This window comes from Aethalodelphis obliquidens, unplaced genomic scaffold (assembly GCF_003676395.1).
Source record: "Aethalodelphis obliquidens isolate GAN/ISIS:26980383/991018 unplaced genomic scaffold, ASM367639v1 scaffold6, whole genome shotgun sequence".
Lineage (NCBI taxonomy): Eukaryota > Metazoa > Chordata > Mammalia > Artiodactyla > Delphinidae > Aethalodelphis > Aethalodelphis obliquidens.
The window spans coordinates 74,065,415-74,092,235 of NW_020837950.1; the positions used below are offsets into that span (position 1 = coordinate 74,065,415).

The 26,821-nt window shown below is 45.2% G+C and overlaps 1 protein-coding gene across 11 annotated transcripts in view; it reads right to left on the bottom strand.

Annotated features, from left to right (window-relative positions):
* ADD1 (adducin 1) overlaps nt 1-26,821 on the bottom strand; it is a 75,102-nt gene that overhangs the window by 7,900 nt on the left and 40,381 nt on the right. For 3 of the 11 annotated variants that reach the window (XM_027103862.1, XM_027103870.1, XM_027103869.1), the window contains 10 exons: nt 23,380-23,531; nt 15,763-15,843; nt 15,369-15,518; nt 13,165-13,308; nt 12,962-13,060; nt 11,837-12,013; nt 7,278-7,622; nt 4,621-4,722; nt 3,857-3,946; nt 3,048-3,140 (listed from right to left, as the gene is read on the bottom strand). In XM_027103862.1, coding sequence (XP_026959663.1) covers nt 3,048-3,140; nt 3,857-3,946; nt 4,621-4,722; nt 7,278-7,622; nt 11,837-12,013; nt 12,962-13,060; nt 13,165-13,308; nt 15,369-15,518; nt 15,763-15,843; nt 23,380-23,531 — 1,433 coding nt within the window. The remainder of the gene's footprint in view (nt 1-3,047; nt 3,141-3,856; nt 3,947-4,620; nt 4,723-7,277; nt 7,623-11,836; nt 12,014-12,961; nt 13,061-13,164; nt 13,309-15,368; nt 15,519-15,762; nt 15,844-23,379; nt 23,532-26,821) is intronic. The other 8 variants (XM_027103865.1, XM_027103872.1, XM_027103867.1 and 5 more) reach the window with 5 other exon arrangements.

Here is a 26,821-nt window from a genome sequence, read left to right on the forward strand (position 1 = left end):
CCTGCCGGGCTGACCACAGCTAAGACGTGCTGAGCACTAACATTCTAGGATCTACGGCAACTAGAGAACTGCGTTTGCATCCTGGTATCACCGCCAGTAAAATGAGATGGAGATTCGAGCTTTCAGAGAAATGTTTACATCACTTAAATCAAATGTTCAGTCAACTGCCACGGAGATGCCCTGTGGTCAAGCAAGGTCCTATCTGTCTGGAACACCTGGCCCTCGAGGTGCAGCATGGCCGGCTCCTGCCCCCACCAGCAGGGAGCTCCCTCCTCCAGATTCCTCAGCCGAGGGCCGAACTGCCTTCCAGACCAGCTCTTAACAGATACAGGGACACAGGGACCCTGCTATTTGGAGGGAAGGAGACACAGATACGCTTGAGATGCAGAGGGACGCAGGCCCGCTGTGGAGCAATCGAGGCCGAGAAACCAGGACGCGCAGCGGCTGCTCCCGCCAGCAGGCCCCGCGGAGACTCCCGCTGCTGCCGCCACCACCACGGGCTCTAAGCAGGACAGACGCCCAGCAACGACGTCTGCCCCGACTGACACCACCTGTGTGGGGTAACAGCTCCAGCTCCGAAGCTGTGCAAACCTGGTCTAGTGCCCTGACCTCTCTGAGCATCAGGTTTTCACCTGTAAAACCTACTCAGGTTTGAATTTACACTCCAGGTGCCAGGCCACACACACACTAGATGCTCGACACCAAGTGCACCGGGCGAGTCCACAAGCTGGGCCGCAGGCCTCCTTGCATTTCTACCATGCGGCAGGCGGCTGCAGGCACACGCACCAACAGGGACGCTTACGCTACACAAATCGCACAAGAGTTCTCCCCCGCGCTGGACAACTTTCGGCGTAGACTTTCCCACCCTGGTCTCTAACGACTCGATTCAGTCGTGATGAGGTCCAGAGGGCTGCATGCTGGCTTGTGCGGCACTGGAGCCAAGCGCGCCTGCAGCAGGGCTCAGCGTTCCTTTCAGAACCAGAGTGTCGGGGTGTGGCTGGCGACGCACTGCCCCTCCTCCGTCAGAAGACACCCCCTGCCCTGTGTGAACAGCTATCACCATGAGGGAGAGATGGAGGCAAAGCAAAGTCCTTCCAGAAAAGCCCCAACTTCCCGAGTCCCAAACACCTGTTCCTCAAGTTCTCAAACGGGCAGCAAGTATCCATACACTTGCCTTACCGGGAAGAGGACGCGTTTAGGACATTAACAAGCCCAGTCCTTCCCTGGTCGAGTTAGAACTCAACTCGCCAGCAAGCAGTGCCATCTTCCAGGAGTAACGCCATCTGCACTTGAGGTCCACACGAAAGGACGTGGACACAGACCCAGCCCAGGACGCTGGTGGAGTCAAAGCACACTCTCACCGCTGGAGGGAGACACCCGCCGCGGGAAGAAGACCAAGGCTGCGAACGCGAGCGCCAGGAGGATGGGGGAGGAAAACCAGGGACAGAAGCCTGTGTCTGGGGATGTCGACATCCCCCCAGCTGGGAGCAGTCTCCTCGGCTAACCTCACCGGACACGGCACTCACAGCGGCACGCCGCTCAGATCTGCTGCGGGGAGGACGCCGCAATCTCCACGAGTCTCACTCCCACAGACTCTCAACTTCCCAGCCAGGCGTGAGGGGGGCCCTACGTACACCTCTTCGGGACGCGGTCGCAGGTGACTGTGACGCGCCCCCAAATCTGAACACCACTCGGCAGAGCGAGAGCCAGACTGTAACTGGAGCCACGAGAGCTCCCTCCAGTGCAGCTCCCCGGCCCACCCTGCATACAGCCCTCACAGCAGCACGCAGAAACCACCAAGTGCAGTGTAATGCCGGAGAGACTGCACAGCAATGGCTAGGAATTTGGCTCGAGCCCACAAAGCTGGAGGTGGTTTGGGGCTTTCACAGTAAGCACCCTGGGGTCATGGACTCAACACACTTGGACGCATCTGAGAGAAAGAATTATGAACTAACAAGATCACAACTGCTTCTGGTCCAAAGGAGCAACATGAGAAACAAGCACCAGGGGTAAGAAGCCATCTTTCTCCCCTGCTCTGAGCAGTTCCTCTAAGAATGGCAGCTGGAAGTACTCTCTAAGGACAAGGAAAACTGGGGCCCACTGAATTAATATATAAATGTGCAAGGAAATGTCATCAGCAGGGCTTCCAGACAGGAAGATAGGACCATTAGTGCAGATCTGATTTCTCTGGCAATGGGAACATTGATAAAATCATATTTGCCTCTCACTGGGGGTGTATTAATCGAAAGAGACCCTGAAAATTCCCTTTGAACACAGGGTACACACCACTAAGACACTCAGCCACGTGGGCAGCCACTCTGGCTCTGCACATCAGCAGCCTGAGTGTGTAGAGGGTTTCCTTCCACCTGGGCAAGTTACACCAGATACATTTTCCACCTACTGTACATGTCAGGCACCCACGTACACAGAGAAATTACAATTCTGGGTTTCAAATTTTCATAAGTATTTCTTCCCCCTTGCAACATTTAAAACAATCTAGGGCCCATTATTTTCTATTTTTTTAAGGTAAAAATACATTTCCTCAACAAGGGCTGGCAAAGACTGTCCTGTTTCATTTCCCATCCCTCTGAAACGACGTCTTTCAATCCTACAACCTCTGACTGCCACACTCATTTCACCCGCGGTCACAGCTGAGAAGCGAAGGCGGTAGGTCTCGCGGGGGAGCTGACACGCTCGTGGCCCACCCGTGAGCCTTCTGCAGTTGGCACCTTGGAAAAGGCAAGCTCCTCAATCCCCAAAGCATGCACCAGCCAAAGTCACATGCAGAACTTCAGAAACATCCCTAAGGTCAGCCATTTCTCAGCACAACATAAAAATGCTAAAAATTGTAAAAATAACCTCATACAAAATGCTGTATTTAAAGAAGCAGAACAGAACCTTTTGGACGATCTCACAAATAACTGAGAGATCCGTTTAAAGCTCCTGCGGTACCTAAGACAATACCTAGCGAGAGCAACGGGTGGGGGCGGGGGGGGGGTAAAGAGCAGGGTGTGCCGACAGGTAGCTGAGGACGGGGCGGTGAGTACCTTTCTAAAAGAGACAGACTTAGCGGGACTAAAGGTCTGCTCTGTACGCTCGAGCCCTTCGATTGTTTCCGTACAGTCAGAGAGGGGCGCGTCCTGCAACAGTAAACTGAGTCGTCAGAGCCCACCAGGCCCGGCTGTGGAACATCAACGAGAGCACAGGATGGAGCCAGCTGAGAGCATGCAGCGGGACAGCCGTCCACAGCGATGCAGCGGTGATGGCGGTGCAACGTGCAAACACGGGCCACAGAACCAGGACCACAGCTGGCCAACGTCAGAAAATGCAACAACAATCACCAACCCCGGTGAGTCATGTTTAAAACATTCGGTGGCAACTTCATTTTCAGAGATAACTACTTACACAATTATCTTCAATGTGCCATGAGGTACAATCCTTTTACAGAAATGCGTGTAAATGTGGACCACATTTACAGGAACCCTCTGCACTTTTCCCCAAGCAGCACTTTGTTGTGGACAGCAATCTATACAAGAACCAAAGTCCACGACACCCACCCTCTTCCAGCGTTGTACACAGTTCACCGCTAACACCGGGCGAACCCAGGCCCTGAGCCAGGCATGCACGATGTGGAGCTGGGCTGGAGGGGGACACGGCCCTGGGCATGCTTATGCTTGGTCTACCACTCAAGGAAAAGTGGCTGGGTTACTTCTTATCATGAAGACTTTGAACAAAGAAAACTGGTTGCCTAGGACACTTACCTCATAGTCATTCTCTCCCAACTTAAGAATAATTTTGGAGCAGGCAGTCATTAGAGCCACCACCCACTACCGTCAGAGACATTCTGAGCTCTCACCTGGACGAGGCTCCTGTCCATCACTACACCACACAACACCTGGGACTGGGGGCCCGCGGTCTTAATATCCTGTAGGTTCTGCTCTCGAATCTGAGGATGGCAAGAAGGGAAACACACATCAACAGTACAGAGAAACCTCGCTGTGGCTGAAAGTCACCATTTGTGCTCTTGGGCCCCAGCACAAGCTGCTATTCTGTTCTGCCCTGCACCCCAGTGGGTCCTGCGTGACCACCGTGCCCGCTTAACGGTGCTGGTCCAGCCCGATTAGTAATTCATGGGTCTGAGGAGATGGAGGGCCCCTTCCAGATGACTTCGGCAGGCACAGACCTCACTGAACTCACTAACTTGAGGGGAGGCACCCCCTGTGTGCCCATCTTTTAGTGACACTGTGAACACTGGTGGATCTCATGTTCCAATATACCAAACGTTCTAACTCTTCAAATGAACCCTGCAAGGCAGGGGGCAAAGGCTGTTCTTGCCAGGAACAGGCTCTGCACCTTCAATTCTGCCCTGCTATGTGAGCAGGTGCTGGTTCAACAACGAGGGCCAAAGCGTCTGCTGCTCACGCACTGCCACTGCACTTCGTCAGCACGGCAGCAAAGCAGTGTGAAGGGAGGACCTCGGCAGTCACGTGGTGGCAGCAGAGGTCCTCCTGGAGCTACACCCTCTCCCCCTGCAGCCGCAGGCCTCCTGCCCCACCCAGGGCTGCCTCCTCCCGCACACATGTCAGCTTCCACCGATTGCTGGTGGCAGTCAGTGCACACCTTGTTCCTCATCTCCTGGACCTCTTTTGGGTTGGTGTTCAGTGGGACGAACAGGTTGGGGACGGCAGAGGCGGGAGTCCTGTGTCCATCCTCTTTAGTCCACTGTAATAGCAAGGACAGTTGAAAAGTCAGAATCGTGACAACAGTAAGTGACACCACAGCATCCAGTCTGTCCAACTCCTCTCACATCTGGTCATGCACCGAACTTCACAGAGAGTGAACCAATGACCACACCGCCTGGGTCACTGCAGTGGCTGGAAACCAGTAATGCTGGAAGCCAGAGCTGTGACTGACTGGCAAGTGCCAGCCAGAGTGCCCAGCTGACATCTAGGGCGCGACACGGGCTGACGACAGAGCTATGCCCCATGACTCCCTCGGACAAGCCGTGGGGGACCCTTCAGAGCACACTGGTTCACCACTCTGAGAGTCCTCAACACCAAAGCCAGCTGGAAGCATGAGATGACAGGGTCATGAGAAGCGGTGTGATGCTGCTGTCCAGGTGAGGGGAGACTCTGTGCGGTGAGGCAAGAGTGGGCATCACCAAAGTTTTGCATTAAAATAAACTACCGCACCAGAATGTACTGTTTGCGTAGCTATTTCAACCCAAGAAGATTACTGTGTGAAGACTTATACAGTAGCTACCTGCGGAGGAGTTTGGTGATGTCAAACACTTTATATAATTAATACTTTTGAGTGTTACAAAAACGTCCCAAACGAACTTAAAGCGCTCATGAACCCTTCCTGGAAGGCTGTTTTAGACACCAGTGCGTGTTATATCAGCATGCTGCACCTTTCATGCGTACTTTTTTTTCGGACCTCCAATCAAGTATGAGATTTTTAATCAAATTCTAATTCTTAGGCATGAGTAGGCACTGAACACTAAAACAAGCCCATCGTAGAGAGCAAATGTTATGCCTTTCAGAATATTTTCAAGAGGCAATAAGATAGCCATAAACCGAGACTTTAAAGAAAGCAGCAAAACCGTCCAATGCTGGGCCGCTGTGAAGGCAGCGTGGGATGGGCATGAGCTGCGAGATACTCACTGACGCTTTATCTCCTCAGATAGAAATAACTCCAGCTTCTTATTAAAAATAATTTTTAGTTAAAACATTAAAACAACAACCTCAGAAACTTGAACAAGTTTGAAAACTTAAGAATAATTATTATAAATTAATATACCAACCTGAAAACAGCGCATGGAATTCGTATTACTCCAGAACAGTAAGAAACAAATTTAGAAGTTGAACAAAGTCTCCCCTTCAATGTACACAGTGACTAAAATACCTAAAGCAATTTAATATTTTTTTCAAGCTAATAGTAAATAAGGCTCAAAGCTGCTGCTACACATACACTTTGGAAAAATTCATCACAGCAATTCAGCACTACATATGTATGTGGTCAGCAGAAGTTGTTTTTAGGCCCACTCCCTTTAACAAGTGAAATAAGTTACAAACTAAACAAATAAAATGAAAAAAGAAAATAAGGGACAGAGGGAGAGAGAGAGGAAGTGGGTGAGAGGGAGCAGGAAAGGGGAGACGGGCTCAAACACCGACCGACCCCGGCCATATTCACGCAGAGTCTCTGCCACGTGACACATTTCCTTAGGAGCACAGAGGCTGTCTCAACAACTGTGCATCAGGAAAACACCAGAACCACCTGGGGAAGACAGAACTTATTTCTTTTAAATAAATCTATAAAGCAAAAGCACTGTTACAAGGGAAACAGGAAGGCCCGCTTTGCTTACTTGGTGTCCTGTTTCAGCACAACTAGGCTGATCTCTCCTCAACTCCTATGGAACTAATCATGCAGAGACACGTGCGTCCCAGCCTCCGTCTCTTCACAAGAGGCTCCACTGAGGGCCTCTCCTACTCTGATGCAGGGGCCAGTGGCCTGTCCAGGTCTAGCGCTGCCCAGGGACGTCTGAGCACCAGACGGCAAAGTAGCGTTCAGGGCAGCGTTACTCCTGACACGAAGCTCGCCTCAGCGCCTGTCGCTGGTGCCTGCGGATAGCCTGGCTGCACTTGGGTCATGCCACACCCAGCAGGAGTCAGAAGACTCTCCACTATGGCCGTCTACTCACATGCAACAGTCCATGCAGAAAGTAGCTGGCTGAGAGCGTTCGGAGGCTTTGGGACAGCAAACAGGGGAGGAGGCTAACGAGAAAGGACGAGGGTCAGCTAAGAAGATGCCCACGAGCCACGAGGGAAAACTGCTTAAGAAAACACTAAGACTTTAAAGAACAGACTTAAGTTAGTGACTTAATGAAACAGCTGAGTTTACGACATTAAAGTAAGAGGTTATGCTTCACCCATCTTTTTGTCCTGAAGTATTAAAGAGTCTTCAAATACAATTTGAACTGAATGACAGCTCCTACTTTTAGGTTAATCCATGTAAGTTATGTAGCATTTTTGCTGTGTACGGAGTTAGGTAATGCTGGAATGACTGCAGAGGAACAACATATCTTAAGCAGTTTCAAGCAGACAGTATTACTTGAATTATATCTGATGCGAAAGTGGGTCTGGGTTCAGGCTAAGGAAGGTTACTGGGGAACGCTCGCCTAGCCCCGGGTCAGAGGGCCAGGTTCCCAAAGCCTCCGAAGCCCCAGCTGCCAGACGTGCTCTACATCATCTAACTATGAACAGTAAGTAGGCACAGACCAAGCAGTTGGTAATACAGCTTGGCACGCAGACACCGGACGAGAGAGACTGCAGCAAGGGTTTCACGTGATCGTGTGTAATGTTCGTCCACACCTTAGTCTTCGACTTGGGACTGCTTCCGTTCTGCCCTTCCTCAGAAGCATCGTCACCCCGGCCAGAGTTCAGCCATCTTGTCTTCTCTCGTTGCTGCTTCTGAAAACTGTGTCTGAGAGGAGAGCAAGTGCCCGAATCACCGTCACTCGCAAAGGGGTAACCTGTGACACTGGCAGGAACCTCCACGTCGCTGTATTTTTTAGATTTCTCTCTCAGAGCAGGGTATCGATAAGGGTAGCCAGTTCTGTAACCCTAGGGGCCAGAGAGAGAGACACAGTCAATATTTCAGATCTGAAAACAAGAGTTTCACTTTGGAAAATCGTGTGGAAATATCTACAAAAGCTGACTATATGCACACCCTATGTACATGCACGCCCAGGAGAAACGCAAATATGTTCACCAAAAGACAGGTATGAAAATGCTAACAGCGGCACTATTCCCAAAGCCCCAAGTAGAAAAACCCGAAGTCCATCAACAGTAGAATGGATGAACGGTGGTGTATTCACATAGCAGAGCATGACACGGCAATGAGAATATTACTAGGACAAAATGTGGGTGAATCTTCACAAATACGGTATTGAGTGAAAGAAACCAAATGTGAGAGAATATACTGTATGATTCCATTTATAAAAAGTAAAAAAGAGGCAAAACCAATCTTTGCTGTTAGAAGGATGCATAGCAGTCACCCTTGGGATGGGGTAAGAGACTCAAAGGGGGATACGAGGTTCTGAGGTGCTGGTATTGTTTTCTGATATGGGTGCTGGTTACACAGTGTGTTCAGTTTTTAAAAATAAACTGAACACTTAAACAGGTACTCTCTCCTATTCATATACATATATATATATGTATATGTGTATATATATATATATCAACAAAAAGTTAAAATTTAAAAGACCAGGGTTTACTTGCTGCTGGTTATAGTATAAGTTATATTAATCAGCCTACTTAACATTTTTTTTTAACCTGTTAAGTCACAGTGAAAATCTTTCAGGAAGACCAAACAAGTACACCTCATGACAACTGGTACCTGGAGAAATTACTTTACTTCTGAACATAACAATATCTGCATTAACCTTCAACCCTGTTTCACGACCATTTGCTGTGCTTTAAAACACCTGCCCGACTAATTCCCGCCTCTGTAATGGCACTGAGCCCACCGTGCTGATCCACCTGCGTGCTAATAGCCCACAGACAGCATCTCCAAGGCAAGGATGATGTCTCACTCATCCTTCCTCTCCAGAGCTGAGCATTCAGAAGCTGTGACGGACAGACATTACAGTGGCCCCCCAAAGGCCCCCACCTCCTGTAAAGCCCTTCCCCTGCAGTGTGAGGGGAACCAGCGACCTGCTTCAAACCAGCAGCACTGGGCAAAGGTGATGGGATATGTTACATAAGAGTGTAGCACCCGTCTTGAGAAAGTCTCTCTGCCCATCGCTGGCTCTGAAGAAGCAAGCTGCCATGACTCCTGAGCTGTAAGGACATGAATTCTGCCCATGATGTGAGGAGTTTGGAATTGGATCCTCCACCAGTAGAGCCTTCTGATGAGAACCCAGCCCAGGCCAACACCCTGACTGCAGCCTTGTGAGACCCTAAGCCAAGGACCAAGCTCAGCTGTGCCTGGACTCCTGACCCATAGTTTCATACCTCGACCAGGTCACTTATGGCAGCTTCACAATGAATGACAAGAGAATTAAGATTTGAAAGGATTACACAGGGCTAGTCACGTAGGATGAGTCAGTGGCGGCGCTCTACTTGCCAAGTACTGTAGAAGCATTCCTCTCAATTCGGGAGTTCTCCCCCTCTGGGTGATTGCCCTCTATGGGGGGTCACCACCTTTATTACCAATCATTCCCTTAATACATTCAAAAAAGGGTGGTAATAACCCCTGAATGGAGTTGGTTGTTGTTTTGTTTACTCTTGTTTCGTAACTACCCTCAGGAAGACAGGTAAATGTCTGCACTGGCAACTTCTCCATTTATGAACATGCTTTGCTGAAGAATAATAAAAGATAACCACTCAGCTATAAAGACTATCTTCAGAAAAATACAGTTCTTATTAACTGAAGTGTGCTCTTGCTGAGAGAGCTGGGAATCTTGAGTAATCTTCATGACTTCAGAATAAACCATCCAGGACATCACAAAATTTTATTCTGAGGGGGGATGGGCTTTTTCTTTATTCTTCTCCTTTAAATGCCAAACCAAAATCAGAAGCAATACTCAGCCCTCAGACCTCCTATATGGCTTATAGTTAAAAATATGGATTCATCCCTTCTTTGAGAAGCTGGAATGATATCCTGATCGGGAAACAAACTAGCATTTCTTCTGACTTTCTATGTCAGAAATGTTCATGGACTTTATATGACCTACTCCTTATAGTGTGAGAACCCTCAACTATTCTCTACCCTACTCAATTATTAGCAAACACATACAGTTGATCAGAATGTTAAATTAAAACAGGGACTAGCATCAGTGACCGCCATCCAACTTTACTTCTTATAAACCACACAGCCTTCTAATGTCAGAAATAACCTGTGCATGTTAAGCGCACTGAATAAAACACCCTTCCTGTCATCTTGCTTATTAATCTTTCATCCTTTATATTCCTCCCCTATCAAACTGGAGTCACTAATTTTAATTCTCTCTCTCTCCACCTTCCAGAATGTACTGAGTGCACAAGATGTGGCAGGCTGGTGTTCCTGATTTTTATTCCTCCCTCCCGCTCCCCGCCTTTTAGGTATAAGCGCAGTGAACGTCGAAGTATTTGCTAAGAGGACAGAAGAAGGGCCAGTAAGCCTGGGTCACCCCAGCGTTCCTCACCTTGCCGGGCCCCTTGGGGTATCGGACTCTGGATACAGATGCCTGAGCGATCACCACCCACTCTCAAACCTTCTCCGGGTGTGACCTCCCTGAGACTGCACTGTCCTGGCCTGCCTCTTTCAGCGTCTCGGTGGGCTTTCTTCCTCTTGGCTGCTTCTCTGGAAGCAGTCCCGGCTCACGCGCCCCCTCCGCCCTGCAGCTGCCTTCGTGCTCCGTCAGTGCACACGTCACAGGTGCCGGACGGCATCCGGGACTTGTTTGTCCACTTCCCTGACTAGGCCATGAACTCCCTGAGGGCAGGAACTGTGTCCTGGTCACGGCTACAGGCTCAAGACTAGGTGGTCAGTTAATGCAACCCACTTACTGAGCAAATGAATGCAGAAGTTATGGGAGGTTCACCCCTCCCCCACTGATCAAATCTACTCCTGTGACCATCACTTCTAGGCAGTTAACTCCCAGCTCTCCCTTTCCAGCAATGAACATTCTCCTAAGTCCAAAGAATTTCAGTGAGAAGAACCCTCTGAGGACACTTAGCATACCCTGAATCAGATCCATGAATTCTTTTTCTTCCAAGATCTTCCTGAAGCCACCCATCCCACCCGTGACCTGGTCCAATTGTGGCGACTTTCTTAATGTGAAGCTGGCAACATGCCCTTCCAGTGTCTTCTCTGTCCCACATGCCCACGACAGGTCTTTTTTTCCTCCAGCACCTAACATCATGTGGCAGTAGGAGACTCTCTTGAATCCTATTGAAGAGGTATGACACTGCAGCAGGAAAAGGGCCCCATCACAGAGTCATTTGTCTTTTAATGTGATTGCTCTGACCCTAAGTGCCTTGTTGTGAATATTTAGAGAACTTGGCGAGATCAGAGATGGACCTAAAAGACATGACCCTGTCGTGCTGCCATGTCTCCAGCCGTGCCCTCACCTCTGCTACGGATGCTTTCCTTCCCCCAACTCAGCCTGCCATGCTTCTACCTCTTCTTTGAGGTCCTTCTCAAGTGCCACCCTCTACATAAATTTCCTCCCTGATCCTTGCAAAAGGATGACATCCCTCACTGCAGCCACCTAACAGACCACATCCTGCCATGTACTATTAGAACGTTCTTATTATGCTAAAAGCCCCGCAGCCATGCTCCTGTACCACGTTGGGCTCCACGTCCCCGCAGGAAGCAGCAGAGGGTCTCCCACGCAATAAATTGGCAGCAAAGTGTGTGGAACACAGCAGTCAGGCCCCGAATACCTAGAATTTACTGTTAAAACAAAAACAAGACACTCGGCTGACTGATTTAGAAAGTCCCCTCGACAGCTTGCTTGCGGGATGACGGGTACAGGGCTGACCCTGCTACTCGAGGAGTTACTCATCCAGCAGAGCAGAGCATTCTCTGTGCTCCTGACCCCACACAGTCCAAACAAGATTACCTTTAAAAAACAAAAGGAGACAAGAAACCCTCACCTGTATATTCCATCGTAGTTTAGCTTAGAAGTTAAATTGCCCTGGTGCTTCTTCATGACTTGAGAGTGAAAGCATTCTGATGAATGAATGCATGAAGACAGCAATTTCACAATACTATTTCACTCACTATGAAAACACTAACATTTGGCTGCTGGGATGAGCGCTGTATCATCAAGTGGTGGCAACATTCTTACCAGATTATCCAGCATCCGCATGAGCGCTTCAAACTCCTGCTCACCAATCTGCCACTTGGGAGGCGATCCGCTGCCCTCCCCTGCCGGGGACCCGGGGGAACGGGATTTGGCCTTGTACTTCCCAGGATCCAGGAGGACTAAATTGTCTGGCCCTCCCGCACTGGCCAGAGTTCGAACCTTTTCCAAAACAAGCAAACACTACAGTTGGAGTTCCTTGCTGATCAACGGGGTCAGATGCCCATGAGAGATCACTTCAACAGAAATGTAGGTTTCAAAAGAAACCAAATCATTATAAGAATAAAAAATGTGAGACAGACACTGATAGACAAATCACAAGGTAATCTTCAGAAGGTTTTCTTTAGCATGAAAAAATATTGGGCACTCATACTAGAAGGACAAAAGGGAAGACAAAGCCCTCCCAAGGCCATATGAAGGGGACTGGGGGCTGCATCACCACACAGACACAAGCCAGAGTGACAGTGAGGAACGCACATAGGGGCCGAGCAGACTCAGCATAAGCAGAGCCCACTGCTGTGAGACTGTGGGCACATCTCTACTCCCTGCACCCACTTTTTCAAAAAGAGTGTGTGGAGTTCAAATGAAATGACATGTAGTAACATAAATAAAGCACCTGATAGCAGGGCTGGCATATGCTAGTACTCCATCAATGGCAGTGACTTATGTATTTGAAAAATTAAAAGTTAGAAATGAAAAGCCCAATAATCATTTGCCAACTTAAATCAGTGAAATGGCATTTTCCCTGGTCATCTTCCAAATCCATGAGCTCATCTTTAGCAAAGAAATCGCTCACAGACTCACTGCTGCAAAACAAGTATCAAAAATCTATGGGAGGGCTTCCCTGGTGGCGCAGTGGTTGAGAGTCCGCCTGCCGATGCAGGGGACACGGGTTCGTGCCCCGGTCCGGGAGGATCCCGCATGCCGCGGAGCGGCTGGGCCTGTGAGCCATGGCCGCTGAGCCTGCGCGTCCGGAGCCTGTGCTCCGCAACGGGAGAGGCCACAGCAGTGAGAGGCCCGCGTACCGCAAAAAAAAAAAAAAAGAAAATCTATGGGAACCCCACAAACACCTAAGTATACTATAGACCAAACGGAACGGCCACCACCTACCTGGATCTCACATGCAACCACAAGGTTATGGATGTAATAGAAGGCCTCCTCAACACTCTCTCCAACGGATACAAGCCCGTGATTCCGGAGAATAAGAACCTAAAGGGAGGAAACAGGAAAGCTCTATGGACCTAGGCAAGAAGACAGATAACGTTTTTCTTCTTTCCTCTGTAATTTAAATACCAGATTAGATGCCTACTGACCTTGCTTTTAGGCCCCAAATTTTTCTGAATTAAAACTTTTTCTTCCTCATCAACCAGAATCCCGTGATAATCATGATAAGCCACTTCTCCAAGGGAAAGTGCCTCTGGGGAGATTGGCAAGAGGCCACATTTCATCGCAGAGACCTAGAGAACAAGCAGCACCATCAACGAAGACGAATCAGGAGCTCCACTGACGACACGGCAAATGCTTTCCTCAAAAACGTAATGGGGGGAACATATTTTACTCTGTTCTCCTTTCAGAAATGAATGAACCCATGAATTTAAGATAAACCTTACTTCTGGGGCTCACCACCAATCTATTTTTAAAAATCAAAGCTACCACTGTCACGGAAGGCCTCAAAAGAAATTCCACATATTTCTGGATTTCTCCCACACTGACTGTAAACACCAAGTGAGCTCAGATTTAATAAGGTGAGTCCTGGATCTACTGCAAGGAGAGACAATGGCTTCCTCTGAATGAGTCACAACATTGCAAAGAGGGGTTTCTGAAGAGCTTTAAGGTTTTGTGTACTTTTCATCTTAGGTTGTAGGTGAGATAGGAACACCTGAAAGTCAGATAAAAGGAGATTTATAAAGATTTAGGATATTATACTGTATAAATTCTCTACATTTATTTAAGTGAAAAATCAAAGTGTCCATATAGCCCTTTAATTTCCTTAACTTTCCCAAACTGACTTTAGAATATGCTAATTTTAAAGGTCTTCTACCTAGACTAACAGGCCCCAAAGATTTAAATAATACATATGTAAGTGTAACAATTTCTTACAGAAAAGTTAATCTAAAAAGACAATACCACAAAAAAGGCAGTACCATATTTAATTCCTTTCACAATATCAGCCTTTCTATAAGAAGTTATTTCCTTACAAAGTAAAGTTACTTTGATAATTTTTAAAACAAATTACATGCTATTTGTGATAACCACAGTCTCAAAGGTACCTCTAATGGTTCTTTAAAATGCATGGATTTTTCTTTTTTTTTTTGGCATGGATTTTTTGGGGTTGGAAGAGCATGCATTCTTTTAAGAAAAAATTACATCATTTGGAGAATGATATAACTAATAAAACTGATGCTGACATCAAGAACCATATCTTCAAAGTAAAACAAACAAACCAGATCCAACATTCATCCCAACAACCCAAGATCTATGATATTAAAACATCAAGACAGAGTGAAATTCAGTATTACTTAATCAATGAGGTCATCTGTCAAACAAATAAGCCCAGGAAGTCATTAAAGTATAAAACTGGTGATAAAAAAGACAATTCTAGACAGTTCTTGAGTGCTTCGCTTTCACATGACTGTGCCAACAACCAGAAAGTACACTTTCATACATACTGAGGGGTCCGAGGCTTGGTCAGGTGGCCTGTGTGCACCAGCAGGGTCCAGGCTTGGCGATCAGAATGGGGCAGGCTCCTGGCAAGCTCGGGGCTCAACGGCCACGTCTCCTAAGAGTCTGCAGCGTCTGTGCCCTCGTCCCCCTTCTTTTTTTATTTTTTGGCTGCGCCACACGGCTTGAGGGGACCTTAGTTCCCCAACCAGGGACTGAACCCGGGCCAGGGCAGTGAAAGCGCCAAGCCCTAACCACTGGACCACCAGGGAACTCCCTTCCCCGGTATTACTCTCCCCAGTCACAATCCAGCCTGGGTTTCGCTAAATCCAGGCGGATCATCTGTGGAGGCTGGCCGGTGTGTCTCTCAGCCTCAACCTCTCCATCACAGGCCTGGCGCCTTCCCCTCAGACCGTCAAGCAGGTTCAAGTCTCCTGCATCCCACAAACCCTTGCCTGAGCCCAGCGTCCCCCACTTACCACCTCACTTCACCCTCCCTCCTCTTCCCACTTCTCTTCTCAACCAAGGAGTCTCAATTCACTGTTGTCATTCTGCACTTCCCAGTCTCCCATACGCTGAAATCTCACTCCCCTCTTCAACACTGATTTTTCTAATCGTTGAGTCTTACAACATTTTCAGACTTATTACATGTTTTTCAAAATCAGATAGTAAATGGACCCCTTAAAATATATTCTTTTAAGAAAGTCAAATGTAGTGAGGAAAAAAGATTTTTCTAATCCAACAAAATGAGGTTTGTTGACTTGGTGCAACAGGAGAGGGCAATTTGGAGGAAACGTGAAGTGCCGCTCACTGAACGGCTTTAAACTTGAAGTCTCTACCAGGGCAGCGCACTCACCGCGGCCCCTGCTGGGGTGTGAACGTGCACAACGCACTTCGCGTCTGGGCGTGCAGCGTAAATGGCAGAGTGTAACGTGAAGCCAGCCTGATTTACCCCTAGATTAGTACTTCCACGGTCCACTGCCTCTCCTTGTAGACTGACTTTAACCTGAAATAAGAAAGCAAAATCTTAAATATCAAGAGGATTTCATGTTATCCTAACTAGAAATTACTTAAACCAAAGTTTAAAGTGTTTATAACTAATTATAAAAGTTTTTCCCTGAGTTAATCACACAAAACATAGAGTTTTTCCTCTTTCTTGGGTTTTACATGTCTAACGAGATTAGACAGTATTTAATTACCTAACATGACCTACATATACTTGATGCCCAAGAAGAGAAGGACATTCTTACCAAACTGGATGCAGTCACTTCACTGTAGAGAAGTCCAAAAGGTACAACGAGGAAGTGTTCCTGCTCGGAGCTCACTCTGGTCTGTGTGGAGAATTACTGAGTTAGCTCAAAAATCCTATTGAAATTATTTGCATCTCTTTCAGTCCACAGACTCACGGTTTTTTTGTGAGCATTAACTGAGCTACATAGGGTCTCACTTAAATACAGTGCCTATCACAAAGCTAAGGGGTACTGAAAGCTTTCTGTTATTATGTTGTAGTAACTTACTGGGTACATGAAGTGCATCTTGGTCACATTCATGATAATTAACTTTATAAAGAAAAAACCTTCTGGTGGCTACCAAGCCAGTATCACGTGCAAAAAGGTGACACTCCTCAAGGGTGTAATAATGAAAACCAAACCTTACTTTTTAAAAGTCAAAATGTTTTGTTTTTTTTTTAAGTACTCAAAACCTATAGGATAGTGAACAATCATAAAAATCACAAATAAGAGAGCATTCTTCCTTTCTGCCTGACCAAAAGTCTCTACACATCACATCCTTACTCCCCTGGTATCTTTCTTCCTTCCACAATATAGTTTTCTTTCAACAATACAGATTTGTCACATATGATGGATATGTGCTAGATGCTAGTCATGTAGTGCGGGGTCGGGGGGAGTCCTGCCCTCACAAAAATTTAGTCTAATTTTTATCAATGTAATGATTTGGGGATAGACTCAAAAGACTTCCCAAAGCTATTAGGATGGAACACATTTACTACTGGGCTAAGAATTCTAACTAGGGTCAGGTAGGTGGAATTCAATGTTTGTTGAAAAGGCCTTATGCTGTTTAGTCCAACTTCCTAACCAGCACAGTGACTTCTATAGTGGCCCAAAAGAAACACACACGGGGCGGAGGGGTGTCTGCTTGGACAGTGCAGTGATGCCCTCACACGGCCGGCCTCGTTCCTTCATTCAGCAAATAGTCCCGGTGGCCTTCTGCACCTGGAGGCTAGGGTACAGCAGTAAACAAACAGAAGCTGGAGAGGCCTAATCATTAAACACTCTCTCTTACACTGAACAGAAATCTGTCTGTGGTGTGCAACACAGAACGAGGTCTACCTCTGCCCTAAACTGTAGTTTAGTCCTGGGACATCTGAAACTATCCCATCTCCTCCATGTCACCTTCACACGAAACTCACTGGATTTCCTCAGCACACTAGAATGCGGACCCACAGTCATGTAAGACCTGAGTTAGAACCCAGAACTGTCTATGTTGCTCTGGGGACCCTGGGCTCCTGGCCTCCTCACCCATGAAGTGGGGATGAAAGGGGCTTGTGCTCACAATAAAGCTTTCAATAGATGGCATCTCTTAACTATTACACTACTGCAATATTATTAATGGTGGTAGGAAAGCCATCTCTACAATATCCATTCTCTATAAATCTCTACTACTAGGTCTCTACTCCTTTTTAGTTGTTTCAAAAATGCTGGGAATTCCCTGGCAGTCCAGTGGTTAGGACTCCACACTTTCACTACCGAGGGGCCAGAAATATTTGGGCCTTTCCATAATTTTGGGCCTTTCCCCCAAATATTTTCCCATTAATTTTAAGTTAGCCAGGTTTTTTAAGGCTGAAGTCAGTTCTTTTATTTTATAATAGATGTTGATCTTTCTAACTATCTAAATCAAAAGTATGCAAATTCCCCAATTCCCAAACTGGGTCAAAACAAAACTTAAACAAGGAATTACTGTGTATTTATTGGCTGGGATGAAGAAAAATAAGGTTGGAAACAGGGAAAAATTAAACGTCAGATATTTTTAATTTTATTTATTTATTTTTTTGGCTGCGCTGGGTCTTCGTTGCAGCACGTGGGCTTTCTCCAGTTGCGGCGAGCGGGAGCTACTCTTTGTTGTGGTGCGCGGGCTTCTCATTGCAGTGGCTTCTCTTTTTGCAGAGCATGGGCTCTAGGTGCGCGGATTTCAGCTACTGCAGCACGCAGGCTCAGTAGTTGCGGCATATGGGTCCTAGAGTGCACGGGCCTCAGTAGTTGCGGCGCATAGGCTCTTAGAGCGCAGGCTCAGTAGCTGTGGCACGCGGGCTCAATAGTTGTGGCTCACAGGCTCTTAGAGCACAGGCTCAGTAGTTGTGGTGCATGGGCTTAGCTGCTCTGTGGCATGTGGGATCTTCCCAGACCAGGGATCGAACCAGTGTTCCCTGCACTGGCAGGCAGATTCTTAACCACTGTGCCACAAGGGAAGTCCCAAGTCAGATATTTTTGCTTATTTTAAAAGTTTTTATTTTGAAACATGCATGTAAAAAAGTATTTAGCAGGTATACGTACAACTTAAGTAAAATAATAAATCAAATGTCCATGTACCTTTCAACCAGCTTCAGAAACAAAATAAATCTAATATTTCTGAAGCTGTTTCTTTCTCCCCATATCCCATAAGTAATCACTATCCTGAGTTATGTGTTAAGCATTTTCTTTCTTTTCCTTACAGTTTTACTTTATATATATTCATCCCTAAGCAATACATTGCTTAATTTTTATCTGTTTGTGAACTTCATGTAATTGCAATCATACTGTATTTTTCGGTGACTTTTTTTCCTCAACACTGTTTCTGAGATTCCTGCAGATGATATACAACATGGCAATAATTTATTCATCCTCATTGCTGTATAGTGCCTATTGGATGAATATACAATTTATGTATCCACCTTCTGTCAATGGACGTGGTTTTCATTTTGCCATTAAAAACAATGCTATGAACATTCTTATACCTGTCTCCTAGTGTACATGGTACAAGTTTCTCCAGGGTAACAAAGTAGGAGGTGAAGCCAATTATTTTCCAAAGGGCCTAATTAAATGTACACTCCTGCTAGTAGTATATGATAGTTCTGTGCTTCTACAACCATCTTTCCTAAAAATTAAAATCTGATGTCTGTGAAATGGTATTCCATCGTGACTTTATAATTTCCCAGTTACAACTGAGTTGAGCAACACTTCATATTTTTATAAGCCAGTCTCATTTCCCCTTCTGTGAAATTCCTGTAAATTGCCTTGTCTTTTGTCCATTTTATACTGGTTGCTTACTGATAGTTCTTCATCTATTCTGGATACTAATTTCTTGTTGGCTAACCGTGAGGCAAAATCTTCTAGGTTGTAAGCTTTTATTTTCACTCTCTTTATGGTGTCTTTTAATGATGAGAAATTTGTTTACTTTAATGTAGTCAAATGATTTATTCATCTTTTCTTTTATGATAAGTGCTTTTGTGTCTTAAGACAACTTTCCTTAAGTCAGAGGTTAAAGGTAAGTGATTTTCACTTATACAGATCCTAAAATTTTTTAAGTATTATCTTTCACACTCAATGCTTAATTCATTGGAATTGCTTTGTGACTCTATACAGTATAAGGTAAGAATCCAATACAATTTTCCAATTCTGATTTTTCAATCTAATTGTGCCAGCACCAATTACAGCCTGGTCCATCATTCTTCCCTTGATGATCTGCAATGCAGACTCTTTTGTATATCTGATTTCTTTTTTTTTTTTTAATATTTATTTATTTATTTGGGTGCACCGGGTCTTAGTTGAGGCATGCAGGATCTCCACTGCAGCATGCGGGATCTAGTTCCCTGACCAGAAACTGAACTCAGGCCCCCTGAACTGGAACCGTGGAGTCTTAACCACTGGACCACCAGTGAAGTCCCTGTATATCTGATTTCAGTACATAAAGATCTAGTTCTGGGCTCTGTCCCACTGGTTTATCTGTTTCTGCCTTTCCCCAAAGCACACTATTTTAGTTACCATCACTTTATAAGTTTGACACTTGATAGGAAAAAATATCTCCTTACCTAGTTCTTCAGGAGTTATCTATTCTAGGCCTTTTTTCCTCCACATAAGTTTTAGAAGCACGCTCATGCTATGAGGTCCCACATTAAAAAAATACTACATAGCCAGTTTTACTCACTTTTTTCTTTGTCTATGTGTATATATATATATACACACATAATTCATATAGCTATAAACAGTATACATTTTATATTTTCTCTTTTATAATAATTATTTTCCATGGTTTCAGATGGTCTTTATCAATTATTTTTCATAATATGTAACATTCCCTCAAGCTGATGTTGAATAACTGAGCCATTTCCCACCTACTGATGGATATTAAGACTCAAATTTTTTTATTATTACAGATAATGCTATAATAAATATATTTATACATCATGTTTTCTTCTTTGACTTCTTTCTTTAACATATATTTCCAAGAGTGAGCTTAACAGATCTACATATTATAATGGAAAAGCTTAAAATATACAATCTTCAGAATCTGAAACAAAAAGGAGAAAGTGCTAAATACTGATGTAGACTGAAAAAAGAGAGGACATTTCAAAGTAAGTTTTCTAGTCCCTGATGGCGTAGCACTGGTCTAACTGCGAGTCTTCCCACATGTAATGCCCCTTCTCTGTGCACAAGGAATGAGCGCTAACGTCATTCACCGAAAACACAATACACCCGACTCACTATCTCTGGCAGAGATCCCTATCATGTCCTCAGAACACAGTCACTGTGGACCCGCTGCCACCTCTGGAGCCCACCACCTCGGAGGGTTAGCATTCCTTGGAATCCAGAATGGAGGTGAACCTAGCATTCCACTGACACCCAGAGGCATTTAGGGATGGAAAGACCCTGCCATTGGCTAAGAGCCACCAAGAGAGGAAGCCCACCTCATGTGCCAACTGGGCTATCCTGTCTTTTGACACCCCCGCTCAAAAGCTTCTCTAAATCCAATGCAATCTTAAGACAGAGATTAATTCAGACAATCATCTCCAATCCTCTAACACCTGTTAGCACTTTTAAATCCCTTTAGCAGAAAATCCCTATTGCCCTCCTTCAAAGAAAGGGCACGATGACCTGTTGGCACTTTTTGGCTGCACTGATACTATTAATATTTCTTTTCTGTTAAATCTATATATGATAATGCCTAGACTGTGAAACCAAAATATGGATGCTATAAATAGTTAAAAAAACAAAAACTTTCTTCCTCAAAGATTCTCTAGTTCACAAGATATAAGAAATATGTTTTGTAACTTGAATTTCTTTTTTATTCAGTGTTAAGTCCCAAAGAGATCACTTACAGAAAAGTAAACACCTAACTAATGTTTAATTTTTTTTTTGCAGAACACAGGCCTCTCACTGTTGTGGCCTCCCCCGTTGCAGAGCACAGGCTCCGGACGCGCAGGCTCAGCGGCCATGGCTCACGGGCCCAGCCGTTCCGCAGCATGTGGGATCTTCCCGAACCGGGGTACGAACCCGTGTCCCCTGCATCGGCAGGCGGACTCTCAACCACTGCGCCACCAGGGAAGCCCCTAACTAATGTTTTAATTCTGCCAAGTCCTAAATAATTAAAGGGGGAAAAAAATGATCAATTTAAGCAATTCAAACTTATTTAAATAGCATTCATAATAGGACTAGTAGTAAACAGCTTTTAAAATCCCCAGAGAATGTAAGGCTGGCATTAAGCCAAGGATTACATTTCCTCTTAGCGATGTAATATTTTCATGGAACTAATTTTTAGGCAACCATTTAGCATTAAATCTCTACACAGGGGCTTCCCTGGTGGCGCAGTGGTTGAGAATCTGCCTGCCAATGCACGGGACATGGGTTCGAGCCCTGGTCTGGGAAGATCCCACGTGCCGCGGAGCAACTGGGTCCATGAGCCACAACTACTGAGCCTGCGCATCTGGAGCCTGTGCTCCGCAACAAGAGAGGCCGAGATAGTGAGAGGCCCGCGCACCGCGATAAAGAGTGGCCCCCGCTCGCCGCAACTAGAGAAAGCCCTCACACAGAAACGAAGACCCAATGCAGCCAAAAATAAATAAATAAACTTATTTAAAAAAAAAATCTACATAGACGTTCTGTCAAGTATAATTAGCCACAGAGGCCAGCAATTTCCACGCAGGCACAAGGAAGAGAGCCAGCTCTTGTGGGAGGCTAACTGGATCCACTGACCAAATATCAAAAGGCGCCTCCTCTGTGCCCAGCACAGGAATTCTTCCCAGGACACAGCCGGAGGCTCCTTTCATGGAGCTGATGTGGACGACGAACAAACGTACAGTATGGATGATGGTAACTGCTGTGGGGGAAATAAAGCAGGTGTTCTAGGGTGGAAGTGACATTCCACAGGCAAGACAGCATAGATACAACAGGGTCAGGTCTGCGTTTTGAAAGGTTCACTTTAGCGGCAATGTGGAGAAAAGAGGGGAGGGTAACTCGGTATATCTGGCAAAGATCCCTACCACGTCCCAGAAGCACAGTGCACTAGTCACAAAGGTGGGCTTCAGACTACCATCAAAGAGCATTCCTTGGAGTCAAGAATGGAGCTGGGAACCTCCCTGGTGGTCCACTGGGTAAGACTCCGTGCGCCCAATGCAGGGGGCCCGTGTTCAATCCCTGGTCAGGGAACTAGATCCTGCATGCATGCCACAACTAAAAGCATGCCTGCCGCAACTAAGAAGCCCACATCCAGCAACTAAGATCCTTTCACAGCCAAAACAAATAAATAAATACTTAAAAAAAAAAAATGAATGAAGCTGAACTAAGCACTGCTGGTTATGAGTCCACAAGTAAAAAACACCTACACATGTGTATTAAGTACTGTGTGTACTGAGTGTGTTGAGTATGGAGAAAAGGGTAAAACGATTTAAATGTCTGTTAATGCTGGATATCTCAAGGGGGACAAGAGTATTCACAGGATTATGATTTCTTCTTTCAACGTCTGTGTAAGGGACGCTTGCCACAATAAGCACACACTATATTAATAATTTAAAATATCCAATAAGGGGCTTCCCTGGTGGCGCAGTGGTTAAGAATCCTCCTTCCAATGCAGGGGACACAGGTTTGAGCCCTGGTCCGGGAATATCCCACATGCTGCAGAGCAACTAAACCCGTGTGCCACGACTAATGAGCCTGTGCTCTAGAGCCCACGAGCCACAACTACTGAGCCTGCGCTCTAGAGCCCTTGAGCCACAACTACTGAGCCTGTGCGCCACAACTACTGAAGCCCACGTGCCCTAGAGCCTGTGCTCAACAAGGGAAGCCACCGCAATGAGAAGCATGCACACTGCAACCAAGAGTAGCCCCTGCTCGCTGCAACTAGGGAAACCCTGAGCGCAGCAACGAAGACCCAATGCAGCCAAAAACAAATTAAAAAAAAAAAAGAATGAATTGAAGAAACTAGAGGTCCTGATAATGTTGAAAAATGGCTAAAACTGGAATATCTGAAGAAATAAATATGAGAGATAGAAGGCTTTGGTCCAAGTAGGAAAGAAAACATCTTCATTCTTGATTTTTTAGGCATAAAAAGAACTTTAGGAACTGCCTATAATTTGGTAAACACTCATTTATTAGGTGAGCAAGCAAGAAAGGAGTTTTAAAGAACTACTGTTCTCATAATTTTTAATTCAAACTGGCTAATTCTCAGATTATTATACTCTGCAGTCAGCAATCAGAAGGAAGGTGTTCCAAGATTTACTTCAGCTCAGCCAGATTCCCTCTCCCCCTAAATGAAAACAGGTGGTGCCAGACACATACTACTCCACTTATCATTCAGTTACTACCCCATTTAATACTCACTGTGATGTGATTGTAGATAAGCTGAGACCATCCAAAGAGATCTGCTAGTCGGTAAAACGCTGCCAGTTTACACCGCAATAACTTCTCCCCTTTGTCATAGGCAATAGAATCAGATCCTCTAAGGTCATTCACAGGAGTCACCATACCAAGACCTGAAATGAAAAAAGAAACAAGACTCAAAGATTTAATATTTCTTGTCAAATGTAAATCAAATAATAGTTGAGATATTAATCGTCCCACAATGGGCCATAAGGTAAGTCTTGAAAACGTCAAAGACTATTTCATAAAGACCAAGTTCCCCAACATTAATACAATTAAGGTAGAAATCAATAACAGAAAGGTAATAAAATTTGTAGCATGCAGTAAAGCAAAACTTAGAAGGACATTTACAGTATTAAACATATACATTATGGGGCTTCCCTGGTGGCGCAGTGGTTAAGAATCCACCTGCCAATGCAGGGGACACGAGTTCAAGCCCTGGTCTGGGAAGATCCCACATGCAGCGGAGCAACTAAGCCCATGCACCACAACCACTGAGCCTGCCCTCTAGAGCCCACGAGCCACAACTACTGAAGCTTCCGTGCCTAGAGCCTGTGCTCTGCAACAAGAGAAGCCACCATAATGAGAAGCCCACGCACCACAACGAAGAGTAGCCCCCGCTCACCGCAACTAGAGAAAACCTGCATGCAGCAACAAAGACCCAACGCAGCCAAAAATAATAAATAAGTAAGTAAGTAAATAAATTTATTACAAAAAAAAAGAGGGGAGGGGAGGAGAGGGGAATATGGGGCTGGGAACGAGAGAAAAGAAAAGAAGAAAAGAGAAAAGACCCAGATAAAAGCAAGGGAGGAGAATTAAATAAGCTGCCATATTTTTTAGCACTTCACAAAAACAACAGAAGAGGGAGCTCTAGAGTCAGGATTCCTGAACTGGACTCCTCCAGGAAAACTAATTTCATGTAAAAATGAACAGAAAAATATCATGATCAAATACCACACAAAAATTATTCAAAGAGGGCTTCCGTGGTGGTACAGGGGTTAAGAATCCGCCTGCCGATGCAGGGGACACGGGTCCAAGCCCTAGTCTGGGAAGATCCCACATTCTGTGGAGCAATTAGGCCCATGTGCTACAACTACTGAGCCTAGGCTCTAAAGCCCACGAGCCACAACTACTGGGCCCACGCGCCGCAACTACTGAAGCCCATGCGCCTAGAGCCCGTGCTCCGCAACAAGAGAAGCCACGGGGGCTTCCCTGGTGGCACAGTGGTTAAGAGTCCGCCTGCTAATGCAGGGGACATGGGTTCGTGCCCCGGTCTGGGAAGATCCCACATGACGCGGAGCGGCTGGGCCCGTGAGCCATGGCCGCTGAGCCTGCGCGTCCGGAGCTTGTGCTCCGCAACGGGAGAAGCCACAACAGTGAGAGGCCCGTGTACAGCAAAAAAAAAAAAAAAAAAGAGAAGCCACGGCAATGAGAAGACCACACACCACAATGAAGAGTAGCCTCCACTCTCCACAACTAGAGAAAGCCTGCACGCAGCAACGAAGACCCTATGCAGCCAAAAATAAATTAAATAAATTTTAAAAATAAATTATTAAAAGAAAAAAGAGCAAAATCACATTCCTACACATAACAAAAGCACAAAAAACATATCCACAAAACAAATGAAAACTATAACCTATTATTTCATAAAAGATAAAGAAAGGCATTAATAATAAAAGATAAGAAAAATGTTTAATATAATTAGAAAAATTCAGAAATGAGGGCTAGAATATAAAAGGAATTAGATATAAATGAAAAATAATTTTAAAAATAAATATTAAAAACAGCGTAAAGGTGAAAGAGGAGAAAAACTTTTTAAATCATAAAGAAATGAAGAAAGTGATAAAAAGAACTTGAGAAAACGTTGACAGTTAAAGAAGTCAGACAAGGAAAATCCATCATGTGCATACCAGGAAACAAAAGCAAGGGAACAGAATGAATATTAAAAACCAATTCAAGAAAACACTCTGAAAATAAAAAAGGTTTGGAAGGGCACATCATCTGAGAAAACTGCCCAGAAAGACAAACACCAAGACATATTCTGGTAAAATTTCTGGACTCTAAAGAAAAAGGAAAATAGATTATGAGCATCAAGGAAAAGAAACCAAGTAACTTATATGGAAAGATTGTCTTCAAATTCTAAGAAAATGAATTATGCATTTAAGATACACAAAATAGGAAAATGTGAGCCAATGATTTTATACCCAAACTAACTAAACCAAATTAACATTGACATATAAAGGCCACAACGCAAGAATGAAGAAATCCTTTCCACAAGTGTTTTCTGGGAAATCTACTATAAAAGCAACTTCAGACAACCAAATTGACTAAAGGGGCACTGATACAAGGACTGGTGGTGAGCATTAAATATATATTTATTACAGAATTAAGTTATTAATTGTAACACAAAATGAATGTAAAAACAAGACCATAACATATAATGGTTATATGCTCTGACAACAGAGAATATAACTATTTTAAAACATGAAGAGAGAACATATTATTGGTATAGGATTGATACTGTGTGGGGTATGTGAGAGAAAGCAAATGAGTTATTAATATTCTAGTTTTGTTATTCCTGGTGTCCTGGAGAACCAGAATTCTTGTTGTAGAAGAAAGAAAAACAAATGTTAGATAGAAGAGGTTAAGTAAAAACCCCTTAGACCTGAATTTTAATTGGAATTATAATTCCAATATATTTATAATTATACTTACAATTCCAATTTATCAATATAGTATACAAATCACAAGGTAATTTTTAAAAATAAATTTATTTGTTTATTTTTGGCTGCATTGGGTCTTCGTTGCTGTGCGCGGGCTTTCTCTAGTTGCAGTGCGCGGGCTTTCTCTATTTGCAGTGAGCAGGGGCTACTCTTTGTTGCAGTGCGCGGGCTTCTCACTGTGGTGGCTTCTCTTGTTGGGGAGCACAGGCTCTAGTTGCGCGGGCTTCAGTAGTCGTGGCTCGCGGGCTATAGAGCGCAGGCTCAGTAGTTGTGGTGCACAGGCTTAGCTGCTCCGCGGCATGTGGGATCTTCCCAGACCAGGGCTCGAACCCATGTCCCCTGCATTGGCAGGCGGATTCTTAGGAAATCTCCAAAAGGTAATTTATATTTCCTAGCTCTATCCACTAAAAAGGTCTAAAAAGAATAACTAACCAGTCAGTAGCAAAGAGCATTTCTAGCACCCAGACTAAAATTTCATTTCTCACAAAAAGAAATCAAGGTTTCTTAGAGAAATGGCTGACTCCAGATCTGGGGCAGGAAATGTACAAGATGAGCCTAGAACATCTCCTACAGGAGGTGGCCTGGAAGCTGTCAAAGACTACTAGGCTCAGGAGTCAACTTGGAGAGGTTCTCTTTAGTCAAAGGTGGGACAATGTGAGTAGTATCAAAAAGGATAACTG